The 19,107-nt window shown below is 35.8% G+C and overlaps 1 protein-coding gene across 15 annotated transcripts in view; it reads right to left on the reverse strand.

Moving 5' to 3' along the window:
- Nucleotides 1-19,107, reverse strand: part of PTPN13 (protein tyrosine phosphatase non-receptor type 13) — a 220,208-nt gene that overhangs the window by 94,574 nt on the left and 106,527 nt on the right. For all 15 annotated transcript variants that reach the window (XM_055297064.2, XM_055297076.2, XM_055297071.2 and 12 more), the window contains 3 exons: nt 5,970-6,065; nt 5,479-5,572; nt 153-375 (listed from right to left, as the gene is read on the reverse strand). In XM_055297064.2, the coding sequence (XP_055153039.2) occupies nt 153-375; nt 5,479-5,572; nt 5,970-6,065 (413 nt within the window). The remainder of the gene's footprint in view (nt 1-152; nt 376-5,478; nt 5,573-5,969; nt 6,066-19,107) is intronic.

Below are 19,107 nucleotides of genomic sequence, written 5' to 3' on the forward strand. Positions count from 1 at the left end.
GATATTTAATCCCAGTGGAAATGAATATGGGATTTCAGTTTCATCTACAGGTAACTTTAGGTGGATACCTGTAGCAATTTTTAAAAGTACTTTGCCCAAGAGTTCCCTGTGAGAGCAGGTTTAGATGTGTGGTAACCTGAGAATCAACTTACCCTCAGTTTTCTTTGAGTCATGGCCGTTTCTAGGGCAATTTCTCTTAATGGATCCCTGGTGATGTCAAGCATGGACGCTTTGATTGTGTCTCCTGGATATAGGCTCAATCGAGACTGTCTAAGGGCCATTTTGGCTTGTAGCTGCATCAGTTCTTCTTCTTGCCGTTTTAGCATGATCTCTTGGTTAATTAAGTTGCCTTCAAAGGGTGTTTCATATTGTCTGCTATATAGAAAAGAGGAGATAGCAGAGGATTGGGAGGAAAACAAAGGCTAATCAAGCAAACTTCATTTTAAGTAAGGCTGCAAGAGTTTAAACAAATTTTATTTTCCCATCACAGAAGAATCTTTGCATTACACAGTATGGTATGAAGAAATATATAGGCCGGGCGTGGTGGCTCATGCCTGCAATCCCAGCACTTTGGGAGGTGAAGGCGGTTGGATTGCTTGAGTCTAGGAGTTCGAGACTAGCCTGGGCAACATGGTGAAACCTTGTCTCTACAAAAAAATACAAGAGATTAGCTGGCCATGGTGGCACACACCTGTAGTCCTGGCTACTCAGGAGGCTGAGGCGTAGAATTGATTGAGCCTGGGGGTAAGGGGGTTGAGGCTGCAGTGAGCTAGGATCGTACTACTGCACTCCACCCTGGGTGACAGAAGAGAAGAGAGGAGAGGAAAGGAGAAAAGAGGGGAAGGGGGAAAGGGGAGGGGGAGGGGGAGGGGGGGGAAGGGAAGGAAATACATATTTGATCTTTGTCCCCAGTTCCTGACAAAGAGCTCCTAAAACCCTTGAAGTCTCTTGGGTGTTAGGAGCCTCTTGTTCTAGTAATGAAACTCTGATCATACTACCTATATAAAACAGAATTTGGACATTACTCCCTGCTCTCTCTATCCCCTTAAGTAGCTTTATTTTTCTTCAAGGCACCATCATTATATGGCAGTATATTATTTACTTGCTTTTTCATGGTTTATTGGCTAGCTCTCATTTCCCTCAAGGGACTTTCTGTGTTGTTCACAACTCTATCTCCAGTATCTGAAAGCGCCTAGTACATGGCAGGTGCTCAATGATTACCTGTAAAGTCAATAACTGAATGTAATTTTATGGCCCTCTCTCACTTAAGGGGAGGGTCAAAGATAATAATAAGACCTTGAATCCACACATTTAAACTCAAACCTGTTATTTTCATAAAATATTACAGTCTTTTAGCTAAAATTATTTTACACCAGAGCTACTAAAAGGTAGCAAAAATAATTATCATTATTATCTCTCCAAATATGTTATCTAACCAAAACTTCTATAAAAACTGAAAAGTTTGAGACAAAAATCAAAAACAAAAACAACTCTGTTTGGAGTCAGAAACAAAGGTTACCTCAACAAGCAGAGAGGCACAGAAGCAGTGGGAACGTACTATGTATAAACTTACTTCAAAAGCTAATACATAAAAAGGCTTAGAAATTCTCTTTGGAAACCACTTTGAATGCCCTTTTTGGTCACTGAAAGACACTTTTGATAGCTCAGTATAAAAAAATTACTCATTCTGCTGCATCTGACTCATAATTTCCTGTTAATCTCCCCCTACCCCACTATGATACAAATCAATAGCACTCTCTGGATCTGTTTTGCCATTTTATTCTAGCTAAAGGGAATGGAAACTTTTGTCAAGAAGCATGCAACATGTACAAATACAGCACTATTTACAGATTTTACAAATGTGTGACTTAAAGAAGAAAACAAGACTCCTGATTATGTACCAGCATGTTAAGGATATTATCAGAGTGTGTTCTGCAAGTGAATAGGAATTTGGACAGTATTTTAAGCTAATGTGTATTTAAGTGGGCAGAAAAAAGATAGAACTAGTTAAAAGAAATAGAGTTTAGCAACTTAATATTAGACAATACATACATACAGCTAACAATCTACTTCCTGAAATATTTTTCTTTCACCTCAACCTATATCTAACTCAGATGCTATGAACACCACATGGGCTTTTTCTCCCCATGAAGTATGAAAAAAAAAGACAGTTTACCCCTTAAACATAGATTTGACAAACATGGTGGCCTTAATGTTTCCTTAAATAAAATCTGGAAACAATCAAAATTAGGATTCTCTCATAACCTTGACAATTTTGAGGTTCCTTATCAAGAAAATTAACATAAGGCTCCCAAAATGATTTACTTTTGCTTGAATGAATATGTTTTAAAATTTAAAAATCCAAACCAAACTGGCTGTAAATCAAATGTTAACACATATCCCAACGCTTCTTCAGGTGTTATCTCTATTTCGGTTGTTTATATTAAAAGCAAGAGTTTTCAATTGGCTAAAGTGGGCATAACAGTAACTATTCATAGGTTCCAAATTAGATGCATAGAGAAAAGTCACTTCTAAAACACATTCTCCCTCAATTCAACACTGAGCTTAGTGCAATTCAATATTGGCTTCCTATTGTTGTTCATCCCCACATGCTTTTGCTTCATTAGAAAAACAGAGTAAACAGACAACCTACAAAATGGGAGAAAATATTTGCAAACTATGCAAACTATGCATCTGACAAAGGTCTAATAGCCAGCATCTATAGGGAACTTAAATGTACAAAAGAAAAACAAACCACTCCATTAAAAAGTGGGCAAAGCACATGAAAGACACCCTCAAAAGAAGATATACATGCAGCCTACAAGCATTGAAAAAAGCTTCATATCACTGATCATTACAGAAATGCAAATCAGAACCACAATGAGATACCATCTCACACCAGTCAGAATGGCTATTATTAAAAAGTAAAAAAATAACAGATGCTGGCGAGGTTGCAGAGAAAAGGGAACATTTACACACTGTTGGGAGAGCAAATTAGTTCAATCATTGTGGAAAACGATATGGAGATTCCTCAAAGAGCTAAAAGCAGAACTACCATTAGACCCAGCAATCCCATTACTGGGTATATACCCATAGGAATATAAATCATTCTACCATAAAGACACATACACACGAATGTTCACTGCAGCACTATTTACAACAGCAAAGACATGGAATCAACCTAAATGTTCATGAATGACAGATTGTATAAAGAAAATGTGGTACATATACACAATGGAATACTATACAGCCATAAAAAAGAATGAGATCATGTCTTCTGTGGGAACATGGATAGAGCTGGAGGCTGTTATCCTTAGCAAACTAATGCAGGAACAGAAAACCAAATACCACATGTTCTCACTTGTAAGTGGGAGCTAAATGAGAAGAACTTCTGAACACAAAGAAGGAAACAACTGATACTGGGGTCTACTTGAGTGGGGAGAGTGGGAGGAGGGAGAGGAACAAATAAGATAACTGTTGGGTACTGGGCTTAATACCTGCTTGACAAAATAGTATGTATACAAACCCCTGTCACACGTGTTTATATAACAAACCTTCACACGTACCCCCAAACCGAAAATAAATGTCAAAAAAAAAAAGAAAACAGTGTAACGTAAAGCATAGATCTTTGTTTCCTACCTCTTTGTTCAAAAGTATCAAAATGGGGTCATCACAAGGACACAGTAATATAAAATGCTATTATGCAAATATAGATTGCTTTAGGTAAATGAATACTTACTGGAGTTTTCCTCAAAGAAAAAAATTATAGACTATTTTAAAAAGTACAAGAAACAAAAGAAACAACTTTAATTAAAAGTGGACCTTTAGGCCAGGCGCAGTGGCTCCCAACTGTAATCCCAGCACTTTGGGAGGCTGAGGTGGGTGGATAACTTGAGGTCAGGAGTTCAAGACCAGCCCGGCCAAAATGGTGAAACCCCACCCTACCAAAAATACAAAAGTTAGCCGGGCATGGTGGCAGGTGTCTGCAATCCCAGCTACTTGAGAGGCTGAGGCAGGAGAACTGCTTGAACCTGGGAGGCAGAGGTTGCAGTGAGCTGAGATAGCGCCACTGCATTCCAGTCTGGGCAGCAAAGTGAGACTCTGTCTCAAAAAAAAAAAAAAAAAAAAAAAAAAAAAAAAAAAAAAAAGTGGACCATTAACTACAGAATAATTTTAGTGTAAAGTATTTAATTACATAGACTGTAAACTGTGAATAGTCTGTTTTAATCACATGGCTAGGGTTACCTGATCTATTAATAGTTTACAGGTGGGAAACAGTATCTGGCAGAATTAATTAGCTAAGGGGCAAGTTTCTGTTTATTTCTAAATGATTCTTTTCTATTTGGTGGCACCTGAATTAAACAAACTGAAATACAGAATTAGAAAGGATTCCCACATTTTAGAAGTAAATTCTAAAGCAACCTCTGGTTCTCTAATATATTACAAATTTGAAATTAATGCTTAGCATTAACTACATCTTTTGTTCATGTAAGGGACCTGGGCATAGACGACAAAGACACACATCACTACTGACTTGACACCTTTCAGTTTAAACAACATAAATCAACACACAGCTATAATACCACCATCCTAAGTTGAGCACAAACATAATACTAACACCTTACAAGAAATTCACTAAGTATGTCAGTATAAAAATGAACTCTAAATAGCCTAAATCAGGCTTTAAAAAAAATACCACATAACCTCTTTTAACCTAGGAAAGATACAGTGATAATTAACTTTTTACATAATAGGTTACTTAGTAGTAACCTACTCACTATTCATTCAACAAATAAATACTCACTGAAAGCTTGCTGGCTCAGACTATTCCAACCTTTCAAGAAAGGTATCTTAGAAATCAAGGTTTACTATCTTCTCACAGATTTTTAATCCCATGCCTTCACCTTCCTGTTATTTTATATTCATATGGATAATTTAAAAAATCAAGCACAACTATAAATAATTAGAGCCAATCATGATTTTAAAATATTCCAATACTTTGTCTTTCATATAATTGATGAATTTCTGATAACTTTTATAAAAACAGAGTTAGGGGAAAGGAAGAGAAAAGGAAAATGCAAAAAATAAAGGAAAAAGGATAGTAAAAAAGCAAATTCTACTTGATTCACACCTGTAATCCCAGCACTTTGGGAGGCTGAGACGGGTGGATCACCTGAGGTCAGGAGTTCGAGACCAGCCTGGCCAATATGGTGAAACCCCGTCTCTACTAAAAATTCAAAAATTAGCCAGGCGCATTGGCGCGTACCTGTAATCCCAGCTACTCGGGAGACTGAGGCAGGAGAATTGCATGAACCTGGGAGAAGGAGGTTGCAGTGAGCCGAGATTGCACCACTGCACTCCAGGTTAGGCAACAGAGAGAGACTCCGTCTCAAAAAAAAAAAAAAATTCCATTTAATTCAAATAAAAAACAAACACTGGTCACTGGAAATGTATCATCACTACTTTTTCATGACATACCTTGGTCTCTGTGACTGGCCTTGACTTAAGGTTTCATCTACCCCTGGAAGACCACTGCTGGATTCAAACCTCTTTGAGGCTTCACTTCTTCTCACTAATTATGAATGAAAAAGAAATAATGGCACAGGTGATAGAAACATAAGAGTAATTTCATTTAAAACTCAAACACTTAGCAGACATAAGAGTTGTGCAAATCTAATCCACAGAACAAAATTAATGACATAATGTTACTAAACTCTTTTGAGGTAAATCATGTTACTTTTAAAGACAATGAATTATTATCTCTGTAATGAAAAGGACTACATCGTTATTTGAAGAAACTGCTATTTAGTTTCTATAATACCACTGAGTAACCAGCAGCTTTTTTTAATTTTGCAATTTTATATAGTATTATTCTTTTCTGACAATTTATATTAATATTTCAACACTATTGAAAATAATAATAATTGTGGTTTCTTAAAAACAGTTTGCTTGTTTCAGATGCCTCCTACCTTGTCTGAAATCTGATTCAGAGGAAATAATAGATGGACTTTCACTGGAGGTACTAAAGACATCACCATGGTAAGTTTTGTATCTTCGAACTGGTTCTAGAAGGATTAAAACAAAAAGATTAGAAAGCAAACTCATTAGCTCTTCCACATAAATCAAAATATTAATTTTAATCTTGTGGGACTAAAACATTTTATACATTGCTTTAAATTTACCAGTCGCTGGAGTGTATTCAAATAATGGGTTCCAATTTTTGAGTTGGTTTAGTATGCTGGTTATGAGCACGGACTCTGGAGCCAGACTGCCTCAGTTTGAATCAGTTCCACCACTTTCTAGTGTGTGACCTTAGGAAAGTAATTTAATTTCCCCATGACTCTTCTTTTAATTCAGCCAAAAAGGGGGCATAATAATAGTGCACATCGCATAAGGTTGTGAGAATTAAATGAATTAACATACACGAAGCTTTTAGAGCACACACTATGTAAGCATCATTATCAGTTTTTGAATGTTTACTATGTATAATTCTCTGTTAGATTCTTATAAGGAATAGACAATCTAAAGACACAACAATCTCAAAGAATTTGAAATGTGGAAGATAAGACAAGTACCCCAATATTGACACAGAATGCTTAGTTCCACCAGAATAAGATAAGCATTTGGAAGGGGGTACTGCGTAGGTTTGTGCAGAGTGTGCACTGTACAAGGGGGCCAAGCCCAGGGGCAAGTGTGGACTAAAATCTAAATCCTACCTTCTAAGTATTTCTGAACCATCCCCTCTTCTTCAGCCATATTGTTTCTATCACTGAGCACTATTCATGTCACTCTTGAACTACTACCTGTCTCCTAAATCCCCTTTCTGCAGTTTTGTTCCTTTACATAATTCACATTATAGAAAGTTAACTTCCCAGAAATGAAAATCTGAGCTATTTCTTAAAATCCTTGAAACTAGTCTTCAACATACAGTTTAAAAAAACTTCTTAGCTTGGTATTCAAAGCCTTTTATAAGCTGATCCTCGACTAGATTTATTTTATTTTCTTAGAGACAGGGTCTCACTCTGTTGCCTAGGCTGGAGTGCAGTGGTGCAGTCATAGCTTACTGCAGTGCTGGACTCCTGGGCTCAAGCTATCTTCTCGTCTCAGCCTCCCAAGTAGCTGGGACTAGAAGCATGTGCCACCACACCTGGCTCCCAACTACATTTATAGCAGTGTCTCTTTATATTTTGAAGTCACAGATTCATTTGTGAGAATTGGGCAAAGTATATATATGTACACACACACAATATACATAAAAGACACACATACATATATATATAATCAAAGCTTTGAGGAGTGGGAACATATACTCACACACATATTTTTTCCATCTCCTATATATACATATATATACACACACACGTATATATACACACATACACACAAACACAACAATTTAAATATAAATTTAAAAACTCAATTCAGGTAAAAGCCTTATCTCCATCCACTTCCCTAAACGAATTCTGTACCTGTGTTACTAAATTTGCAGATAATCAAAAGCATATTAACTTTTAGCTACCTTTCTGAAGGATACTTTCTGTTAGAAACACCGCTCTTCCCCTTCTTCTTTACCTGAATATCTTTTTTTTCCTTAACCTTTAAAGGAAGCCTCTTTCTACCTAACAGCTTCTATGACCACACAAAGGCTGAGTTAGGCATTACTCCTCTTGCTTTCACGTTGCCTCATGCTTAATTGCAACTCTTACACTACTTTGTAGTTCTCCACTTGTTTCCTCAACTAAATTATAAGTTCTCTGAGAAAAAGAATGTTGTCTTTTTTAGATGTACTTCTAGTATCTAGTCTAGCAAGTACCGGGTACATAACAAGCACAAAATAAATATTTTCTGAGTGAATAAATGTATATAAGTGGTATATAAAGGTCACTGGTGACCTTTAAGACAACTATTTTCATTGCATGAACAGGTCAGAGGCCAAATCAGAGAGGGTTAAAGAAGGACTAGATGGTAAGAATTTGAGAAAATGAGTATCCAGTATTCTTTCAAGAATTTTGAGGATTTGAGAAAGAAAAAAAGGTTAAAAAAATTTTTTCCCCCACAGAGGAATGTCTGTGCTTGATTTCAGGTGGTGGATAATATGCCCATTGAGGCCGGGCGCGGTGGCTCACGCTTGTAATCCCAGCACTTTGGGAGGCCGAGGCGGGCGGATCACGAGGTCAGGAGATCGAGACCATGGTGAAACCCCGTCTCTACTAAAAATACAAAAAATTAGCCGGGCGTGGTGGCGGGCGCCTGTAGTCCCAGCTACTCGGAGAGGCTGAGGCAGGAGAATGGCGTGAACCCGGGAGGCGGAGCTTGCAGTGAGCCGAGATAGCGTCATTGCACTCCAGCCTGGGCGACAGAGTGAGACTCCGTCTCAAAAAAAAAAAAAAAAAAATAAGCCCATTGAGTGGGAGAGACTGAAGTTGCAAATGGTAGTGCAAAAAACTGATTAAAAAAATGTTTTGAAGGAAACAGGAGATGGAAAAAAGAACACATGTGGGATGAGTAGACTGGCAAGGAGGAAAAATCGTTCCTTCTTAAAAGAGTTAACTAACAGACAAGGGAAAAGGTGAAAATACAGAGGCAATCCCAAGATATTCATATCATTAACGTTGCCTGGAAATAAAAAGTCAATCACCTCTTGGGAGCCTGTTTGGCTGAGGCTTGAGAAGATTAAAGAAATTCTGCCATGAACAATGTTGATAAAGTCAGCAAAAAGTACATGAAAACTTTCATGTAGCCATGAAGATGTAGGGTAGGCTAGAATACCTAAATTTTAGTGGAACCAATCAGAATTTTCTTGTGTCTTTTTTTTTGATACTGAAGAAAGGAGACCCTGGGAAGTATCTAAAACTGGGGAGTGACACGAAGTGCACAGCAGTAGAGAATCAAGGTGGGTGAGGAATTCTTTTTTGCTAGTCTGCAAACCTGAGGACAGTCTTCATTCACATGATGAATTATTCCTTATGTTAGAAGGTGTTTAATAGAGATTCTTAACAGAAAAAGAATAATAAGTGAAATAGTTAAATGGTACTATAGAAACCAGGTTTGTGGAACCAGAACAGGGATGATGAACTGGAAATTGAGAGTTCATGCCCCAAGAAAGGATAAGAGTCATGTTGAGACTAAGCTTTAAATAAATGCGAGAAGAAGTATAGATGACTAGCCACAGACTCCATGGACAGAAAGTTCTGCACTGTTTCTAGGATGACGTTTACTTGGTGAACTAGGAATAATATTGCATACTTGACTTTGTCTGGCTTTGTGTATGGTGAACAGAAATATTAATAATACTACCATTGAATTTTAGAATAGAAAAATCAAGGTATTTACCAGTACTTTTTTTTTTTCTAAATGATTGCATCCTACCACAGGAAAGTCTTATGGTAAAATAAACAATTTAAAATAATCCTCTGGCTCATTATGAATGTAATTTGAATGGACTGTAGAAGATGGAAAACAATAATTTTATTTAATACTAATTTAAATTGAATGAATATAATACATTATATGCAAGTTACATTTTTACTTAAGAGGAACTGCTATTTTCAAGGAACACCAAAGTACATTTGTTTTATTGTTACAGAATCCTCATGCTAAATTTTTAAGGGACTTTTCCAAAAAAACTTAACCAAATTGCAAACCCGGAATTGCAACATACAAGACAATAAGACCAATAATGCCATGGATAAGAACCAAATCTAAACAGGCAGTATGGTTTTAACATCTTACAGAGAAAAGTAGAAGTCACAATAAACCTGTTCAATAAAATGAGTAAAGAACTTTTAGTCACTTGGATGTTATGCCTTGTTACAATTTCACACCCCATATTAAGCAATAAATGAATTTATTGTTTCACAACTATTTTTGCAAAGTGGCTGTAAGATCATAAATAAATTTTAATCTGAATTTCCATTCTTTGGTGGTACTTTATAATTGTTCTTATATTGTTTCACATATCCATATTTCCTCACCCTTACTACTACCCTATGTTTTATTTTCTTTTTTCTTCAGTTTATTCTGACACTACTGATAAACTTTTTTCAATCTCTGGGTTCCTTCTGTAAACAAACAAATGCAACTTTGACTAACCACTCTTAAAAACATAATAAATCACTTTCTCTTCATGAACTATTGGTCTGTAAATGTTTTCAGTAATACACCTTTGGGGAGGAGGTTATTACCTTATGATACTTCACTGCTTTATAGTAATAGGGCACTGGTACTCCAAAACGCAAATAGGATAACTTGCTTTGCCTACTAGGGGTAGAAAGACTTTTTTCTTTTTCTTCAAATACTGGGGTAGGGGTGGGTGTATCTATGTTAACTGAAGTAGTAAGAATCTTTTTTGTGAGCTTCTTGTGTTCTGAAGTGTGTCTTGGAAAATTTATGAATAATAACTTTAATGTTTTCAGGTGTTGTTATAAAATTACATGTTCTTTACCAACAGAATCTTGCAGTGGTACATATGGAGAGGCACATTTTCCATGTTTACAGGTCATCTGAGCAGAAGCATTTCTTGGTTCTCTGAGATGACCTGCACATAAAGGCATCTAGTAGGCACTAACCAGATAGAAGTGGTTTTCTTCCTCTGTTCTGGTCTGTTGAAGAGAGGTAATATCTAATTGTCAATGAGGTATGTTAACATTATTAACTATTTTTCTTTTTAGAGGATTCAGACACACAAACATGTTTTCTATTTTTGAGTGTATAATTCCAGCACTTTAGATTCGATACAGATCCCAGGAATGTGTTATTAATCGGGTGATTTTCAAAAAATTGTTTATTATGGAAACTTCCAAACAGACACAAAAATAAAGAGTATAATGAATCTTCATGTACCCATTTCCCAGTACCAACAAAACCTGGCTGGTATTTTAACTAGAATGTATCAGACTATTTTTTTTTTAAACCAAAAAGATGCTTCTACACACTTACAGAATATTACAAAGTTTTCTGAATGCCAAAATTCTTGAATCATGTGCAATGGACCTATTAGGATAACCAATACACCTTTTATAAAATGCATATGTAGCCACCTTCATTGCAATGTTATAACTGTAATGGTAAAATTTTAAGCTTTCACCATTACAGGTGTCAGACTGAATTTATTTGCCTTTTGTGGGGCTGAAAATTAGTCTCAATATCTAATTTGCTGGTTTGCAAATTTCTTTTCTCAGCTAGTAAATATCTAAGTGAAGCCTACAATATAAAAATTAGTGTACTAGGGTCCATTTAGAATTATAATTATTCCTTATTTTACTAGACAATTTCCTTCTTTTTGACTTCCTATGAGTACTTTAGTTTTCAGTTACAGAAAATGAAGTTTCAGCAAAAAATCACAGTGTTAGAAATATTAATGAGAAGAAAAGAGTGAATGGGAGAGTAAAATCAGCCTAGTATTATCACCAAATGTGATGTCACCAAAAAAGAAGTACCAAATAGGGTGTGTGTAAATAAATGTACATAAACACATAAAACTTGTATCAATATATTCTCTCCAAAACCATTTTGTAGAATAGTCATGAAAGAATGAAAATAATAAGGACTAATGAAGAATGGCTTAAAGAATTAAGATTTGGGCCATCATGTTGGGTTACGCCTGTAATCCCAGCACTTTGGGAGGCTAAGGCAGGTGGATTGATCGAGCCCAGGAGTTTGAGACCAGCCTACTTACCTACCTACCTATTTATAGGCCATTTTATATTTCCTTGCCTTTATTCACACAGCAATCTGCCTTAAGACTCAAAGCAACATGGTGAAACCCCATCTCTCAAAAAAAAAAAGCAATAATTAACCAGGCGTGGTGGCACACGCTTGTAGTCCTACATACTTGAGAGGCTGAGGCAAGAGAATTACTTGAGCCCAGGAGGCAGAGGCTGCAGTGAGCTAAGATGATGCCACTGCACTCTAGCCTAGGAGACAGAGCGAGACCCTGTCTCAAAAAAAAAAAACCAAAAAAACAAAGAATTAAGATTTGTACAGAAGTCTAGTTATACAGATTCTATAATCATTAGAAGATATTCTTTCATCTCTAGTACTATTTTACCATAATTAAGAGTATACTATTTTTTGTCAGAATATGAGGTATAAAAACTTAACAAATATCTTACTAGCTTTTATCTGTAATCTTATCCTCTGAACAAAATTCACAGTGACTCTATTATATTGATGCCATTTATACAGCAACAATGAAAAGCAGTTTTTCAACAGGCAAGTGTGTTTTGCCAGAAGTTCTTGACAACTAAAAGTCTCAATTTCTACCACCACTTAACACAATTAGCACTTTTACCATATAAAGTTGTGGCATGTGACCATGTACACTATACTTTAAATGTTTAGGAGATCAAACTTGGATTATGAAGATCTGCATAATATTCTGGCCTTATATAAAGCTATTTCAAATGAAACATTAAAGTCTACAATTTTCACATTAAAATGAATCTAAGCCAACACAAATTGTAATCTAGAAACACCATTTACAAGTGACACATATTCAAGCTCAGACAAGTAATATGCGGAAAGTGAGACTCAGCCAACTGCAACAAGAATTAAATAACCACTTTTACCTTGACATTTCTTTACCTTTAATACATGACCCAAATTACAGATACAAGTTTCGAAGAGAAATAAAATGACTGCTTTTGTAGTGCAGAAGTATAAAACATTTTTAAAATCTTACATTTTTAAGGATATGGGTCCTAACAAAATATTTCAATTTTCAAACAAAGCAGAGAAACACAGTAATAATATTATGTATTCATATATTAAGTGTTCTATGCTTCCTTTATGGGAGAATAATTTTGGGAGATTAGCAACTGCACCTTTTGTGTTTACTACTCTACTGTATTCCATATTACACCACATTGCAATCAATAGAATATGTACTAAAATCCCTTGAGAGCTAGACATCATGAATAAAATTTTTAACCTGGGTGAACAAAGCTCATACAAGTGTGAATGTATGTAAGTAAAGAAGGATATATGGAGAAGTGCTCTGTAAACTGTTAGTCACTCTATAGATCTAAAATATATGCAGAGTAGGGATATCAAAAAGAATGAACAGTTTCCACCTTCTTCTATGGGGGTTTTGTGTGATATAGTAGCCACATAGCTGGGCTGTGACGTCGGCTAGGCTCACTGTATCACTCTTTCAGAATCTTCAAGGATTCACTTGTTATGACTTCACTGTCCTTTTCAAAACTTTCAAAGAGTACAGAGTTCAATAGGAAATCAATTACATTCTCTGTTGGTTGTTCAGGTTATATGTGAAAAGTATGTGAGTTTACTCTTATGAATTGGACAAAACGGAGGAAGAGGAGGTGTGATTTCTCCTCACTATATGAATAACTTGCCAGAGAATATTGTTGTAACCCATTATCTGAAATAGCACCACTGCATATATTAAAATTCTTTAATAGCCACATTGTAATACTCCATTTATATTAACAAACACTTACTGAGTACCTATTATATGTCAGGTGTAGTGGCAGATGCTAAGGATACAGCTATGAATTAGACCAGGCCAAATTTTCGAGGTCTATAGGAGGAAAGACAAGCTCCTGAAAAGCAATAATTTCAATGAAAAACAGCCCATCATCATCCTAAACTGGGGAGGTGAGAGAAAGATTCCTGAAACATCAATGTCTGAAAGCTTTGAGTCTTAAGGCAGATTGCTGTGTGATAAAGGCAAGGAAATATAAAATGGCCTATAAATAGGTAGATAGGTAAGTAGATAGGTAGATCTATCAATCAATCGTCTATCTATCTACCCATCCATCCACACAAGTGTGTGTGTGTGTGTGTGTGTATGTATTTCTTTTTCTCTACATACACACAAATTCAGAGCTGAGGAGGCAAGGAGGGAGGAAAAGAGTGTAAGTGAGTAAGAAAGTACGGAGTGGGGAGGAGAGAAAGAAAAAGGGAGGGAGGGAGACAGGGAGACAGGGAGAAAGGGAGAGAATGATAGTGTGAGGTGTGATATGGGAAATGCCAAAAGATGAGACAAGAGATATAATCATGGGGAACCTTAACTATGATGATCCAAGGAGCTAGAATTTTATCCTGTTCAGGTGATGGAACATTGGTAAATGGCTGATAGCAAAGAATAAAGGTATTCAAACTTGCACGGCAGAGAGACAAATGGAGAGACAAGGGTACTGCGATGAAATAAGGAAACACTTAAGTTTAAAATTGCCGGGTCTTAAAAAATGTGATGATACCTATTGTTAGTAAGATCCATTTTCAATCTTTCTTAAGACATATAAATCCGTCCTTAGAGAGTGGCTATGTCAAAGCCAAACTGGGTCTATGTGAACCATGCTATGAGTAGATTTAAATTAGGTCTCTCATTTCCAATAAAGGAACATATTATTTCTGTGAACTCTGATCTCACATTATCATGAATACAGACATTGGAAAGTCTGTATTGGTTTGACCTTTAATTTTCCCTAGTATTTAAAAATGTAATTTTATTTTTCCACTTGGATAAACCGAAAGAAGAGACGTAAATATATATTCTCAGTTGTATTCTTAAACTAAATAACGATTTATTGCTCACCTTCTCCCAAACGGTTCTAAAGCCACTCTTTCCTCAACTGAGTGTTGGTATTTTATACTGACCTAATATCATATAGGAATAGTCTAAAGCTGCACTGTCCAATATGGTGACTACTAGCCACATGTAACTATGTAAGTTTAAATAAAATATTCAGTTCCTCAGTTGTACTACCTACATTGCAAGTGCTCCATAGTCACATGTAGCTAGTAGCTACTGAGTTGGACTGTGCAGATATAGAATATTTCCTCCACTGAAGAAATTCTGTTGGACAATACTGGTCTAAATTACAAATCTCTTTAAAATCCAGCCATGGAAACACAGTAGACACTTCTTTCCTTTCTAAGATGTTGATTCTATCTACATTATAATTCAGAGACACAAAATATATTTGCATCTCATTTATAATCTAATACTTAAGTTTTCTTAATATAGTAATTAAGTCATTAATGCCTGAAATATATGTGGTATTTGACCAATATTACAGAAAATCCCTGCTTATTCTCATTTACTTTTGTGGAACTGATATAAATCAAATAGAAACTTAATATTAAAATTATTTTAGCTCATGGAGTAACTTAAATAATAACTCATTTTTTCTTGCTATTCAAAGGGAAGTAAAGAAATAATAGTTGCAGAATTTAAAAAAGAAAGATAAGTTTTGAAAAAATATATATCTCTCCATAAAATTATAAGATACTAAAAGTACCACACATAATATTTGAACATGAACTCACACACTTATAAATTCATCCCTTTGCTTTTCTTAAGTGTAACTATAAGAATGTAAACTTTTAAATTCAATCTTCTCAAATGAAACATTAAGGTTCCTCAAATGAGAATGGGTTCCCATACTTGAGTGTTTACATATTCTAGTTGCACAACACAGAGTCTAAGCTGTGTTCACAGGGCAGTCACAGGATAGCAAAACTAGGCTAGGACCAGAGATCACGCTACTAGAAGGAAGAAAACAATATTTCATTTTGATGTGAACTAGGTTGATTAACAGAGCATTAAACAAATAACACTTAACCATAGCCACTTTTGTAGAAATTAGTTGTATCTGTTTTTCATACTTTCCTTTCTAGTATTGTGCAGAATGCAGAGGAGTTGCAACTGTTGGAAGCCAAATGCTATTAATGATCCCCACCCAGGGTGTGGGAGTACTGCTCATACTATACTCACAGTACTGGTTCCAAGTCAATCTCTCATAATCAGGAATCTACTGCCAACCCACAGAGCAATGGATAGGGCGTGTATGGTAATCACATCACAAGAAAGAGAGAAAGAGACATTTGTCAGATACTCCTATTAGAAAACAGACAACCACTCAGATCTTGGAATGGAGTTGAAGAGGTAGAAAATAAAATACTGAGAAAAAAGAGGAGAATTAGATAGTCCTGTGCTGAGGTGAAAAAAAAAGTAGAATTAAAAGAATGAAGCAAAAAAGGGCAGCATCAAATTTTAAAACTAGTTTCCACAAGAGAAACCTAAGTTATGTTTCTTCCTGCCCCTTCCCTACTGCTTTATGTATGTAGAGAACTATTTGAAAAGTTAACTTAATAATCACAGTAATAATCTTCTATTTATAATTTTTCAATTTCAACTACAATTTCTTTCTTGAGATCTTTTTTGTTCCTATCTCATTTTGTTCCCAAAGAAATCAGACCACTCAATGCCAATCACTGTTTTTTGATAATTTATGGCCTATCTGGTCATAGGATTAGCTGCCTTAAAGATCCGACCATAGTAGAACCCCACCAAAATACTATCTACCACAATAGATAACATAATGGAGTTCCACCTTAACCCCTGCACCGTATGGTTTAATACAGAAAAAACCAAAAGTGCCTCATTTTTAGCCTTTCATAATACTATCTTGTTTTGCTGTATTAAAAATTATATAATTTTGTTAAGGAGAGACTTAAGGGACTTGGAAGGCAGTTAGTTGAATGTCCAATGTCCCGGGCAGTAACAACATCTTTTCAACCATGTATCTCACATGTATCTGGTCTCTTCTTTAAATCAGGACAGCAGAGTGGAAGAATCTTATAATTGGGCTCTAGAGACTTGGATTCAAAATACGGCTCTGTTATGAATTATGAATTATGTATCTCCTTTGGCAAACTAGTCTACTTCTCTGGACCTCTGAAAATGAGATGTTTGGTTTAAATGGTATCCAGATTCCTTCCACTTCCAAATTCCATGATTTGAAGGTCTGGTGTCCGCTATGCTAGTTGGCTGGTTGATGTTGTTAGCTGAGGAAATGCTGAGGAGATTATTTAGGTAAAGGATCCTTTCAAGAGAATGGGGCCTGGGTTAAGGAAAAAGCTGTATTATCAGAGGTTGGAGGAGAAAACTGTTTCTTATTAACTCAATAACCCTCCTAGAACACCCAAAGAACAAATTAAAATTTAGCAATTTTGTTTCTTCCAATTATTATATCAGCTCAAGGAATGTGGGAATACATCTTTTTTTTTTTTTTTTTTTTTAAGTCACATGTAGTGGGAAATCTTTAGACTGATATTCTGAAAATCCATGATGAAAATCTACAATCTCCAAAATAATAAAACTCTATCTTTAACTCATTATGTGATCTTAGGTATGTTATTAAATCTTCACAAGCCCAAGAATATGTTTGGATAACATGTGCTCTAAGACCTCTTCTAATTCTATAATTACTGAAACCCATTAGCAGCTGCCAAATTTAAAGATCAAAAAAACTGTACAAAACATTTCTTTTTAAAACTTTTAAAACACAAATATTTTAAGAAAGAAATGTGTACAATAAAATGTGTACATTAATGATATTTACAGTTCTGCTTATCACATATAAAAGGGATCTGTGAAGCCTGTCTCTCATGAGAATTAAATGAGAAAAATGGGATTTATATGATTTTCTATTCTTTTTTCTTTGTATAGTAGCTAAAATCTTCATATTACCAATCTGCACGTTCGTTTGCATATCTTTTTTTTTTTTTTGAGACGGAGTCTTGCTCTGTCACCCAGGCTGCAGTGCAATGGCACGATCTTGGCTCACTGCAACCTCTGCCTCCTGGGTTCAAGTGATTCTCCTGCCTCAGCCTCCTGAGTAGCTGGGACTACAGTCATGTACCACCACACCCGGCTAATTTTTGTATTTTTAGTACAGATGGGGTTTCACCATGTTAGCCAGGATGGTCTTGATCTCCTGACCTCGTGATCCACCCGCCCTGGCCTCCCAAAGTGCTGGGATTACAGGCATCAGCCACCGCGCCCAGCCTTGTTTGCACAGCCTTGTTTGCAACATAAATTACCTCACCTTTAGAAAAAGCACAGCATAAGACCAGCAAGTTACTCAACTAAATAACTAGTAAGAATTAGTGCTTTCGAATTCTAAACCTCTAACATTCCTTTTGATTAATGCCTGCAGTCTAAAGCAAACATAATTTGTTGCTGCTTTTGAGTTACTATATAATAATGGAGGTTTAAGGTAGTGTATTTCCATAATAATCCAACATTTTTAGGAGTTTGTTTAACTGGGTTGTAAAATATCCTCTGGGGGAATAACGGGTAGGTTCTTCATGAGAGCAAATGCTTTTGAAAACCCTAGTTAAAAAAATTTCATGATTGTCCTATATCAAACAATTGAAAGCAGATTTTTTTTTAAAAAAGCTTTTCTTTTGTTTGTGCATCCTATAACAAATACGAAATTTCTAAATCTGTAAATGATGTATCAAATACATAATTACCTTTTGAACAAATAAGGCTCTACAAGAATTATGTATCATCTTTGCAGATATAAAAGCATGTGTAGACATAAGATGGTCTGAGTTTCCTTAACACTTATACACATGTGCATATACATTACCTGAGAAGGTAATAGAATCATATGCTACAATAGTCTAATATATTTTGTTATTGGTAATGAAAAACAAATGAAATATATTAAATAGACTATTATGGTATAATTTAACAGATTAAATATGTTTCCATTAATGTTTGATGTTTTTCCTAACTCTCAAAGCAAGGTTCAAGTGTAAAAAAAAAAAACTCAAGCTTTGCTAATTCACGTTACTACTAATTTACCAAATATTAAGACAAGTAATGTTTTGAAACTTAGATCACACATAAAAACATGAGAAATTATAATTATTATTTGAGATGGAGTTTCGCTCTTGTTGCCCAGGCTGGGGTGCAATGGCACAATCTCGGCTTACTGCAACCTCCACCTCCTGGGTTCAATTGAGTCTCCTGCCTCAGCCTCCCAAGTAGCTGGGATTACAGGCATGCACCACCATGCCTGGCTAATTTTTGTTTTTTTTTTTTTTTTTTTTAAGATGGGGTTTCTCCATGTTGGTGAGGCTGGTCTCGAACTCCCGACCTCAGGTGATCTGCTCGTCTCAGCCTGCCATAGTGCTGGGATTACAGGCGTGAGCCACCGTGCCTGGCCAATTTTATTATTACTATCATTAGAGACAGGGTCTTGCTTTGTTGTCCAGTCTAGAGTGCAGTGGCATGATGACAGATCACTGCAGCTTCAAACTTCTCGGCTCAAGTGATCCTCCCAC

The sequence above is a fragment of the Symphalangus syndactylus genome, chromosome 10 (genome assembly GCF_028878055.3).
Source record: "Symphalangus syndactylus isolate Jambi chromosome 10, NHGRI_mSymSyn1-v2.1_pri, whole genome shotgun sequence".
NCBI lineage: Eukaryota > Metazoa > Chordata > Mammalia > Primates > Hylobatidae > Symphalangus > Symphalangus syndactylus.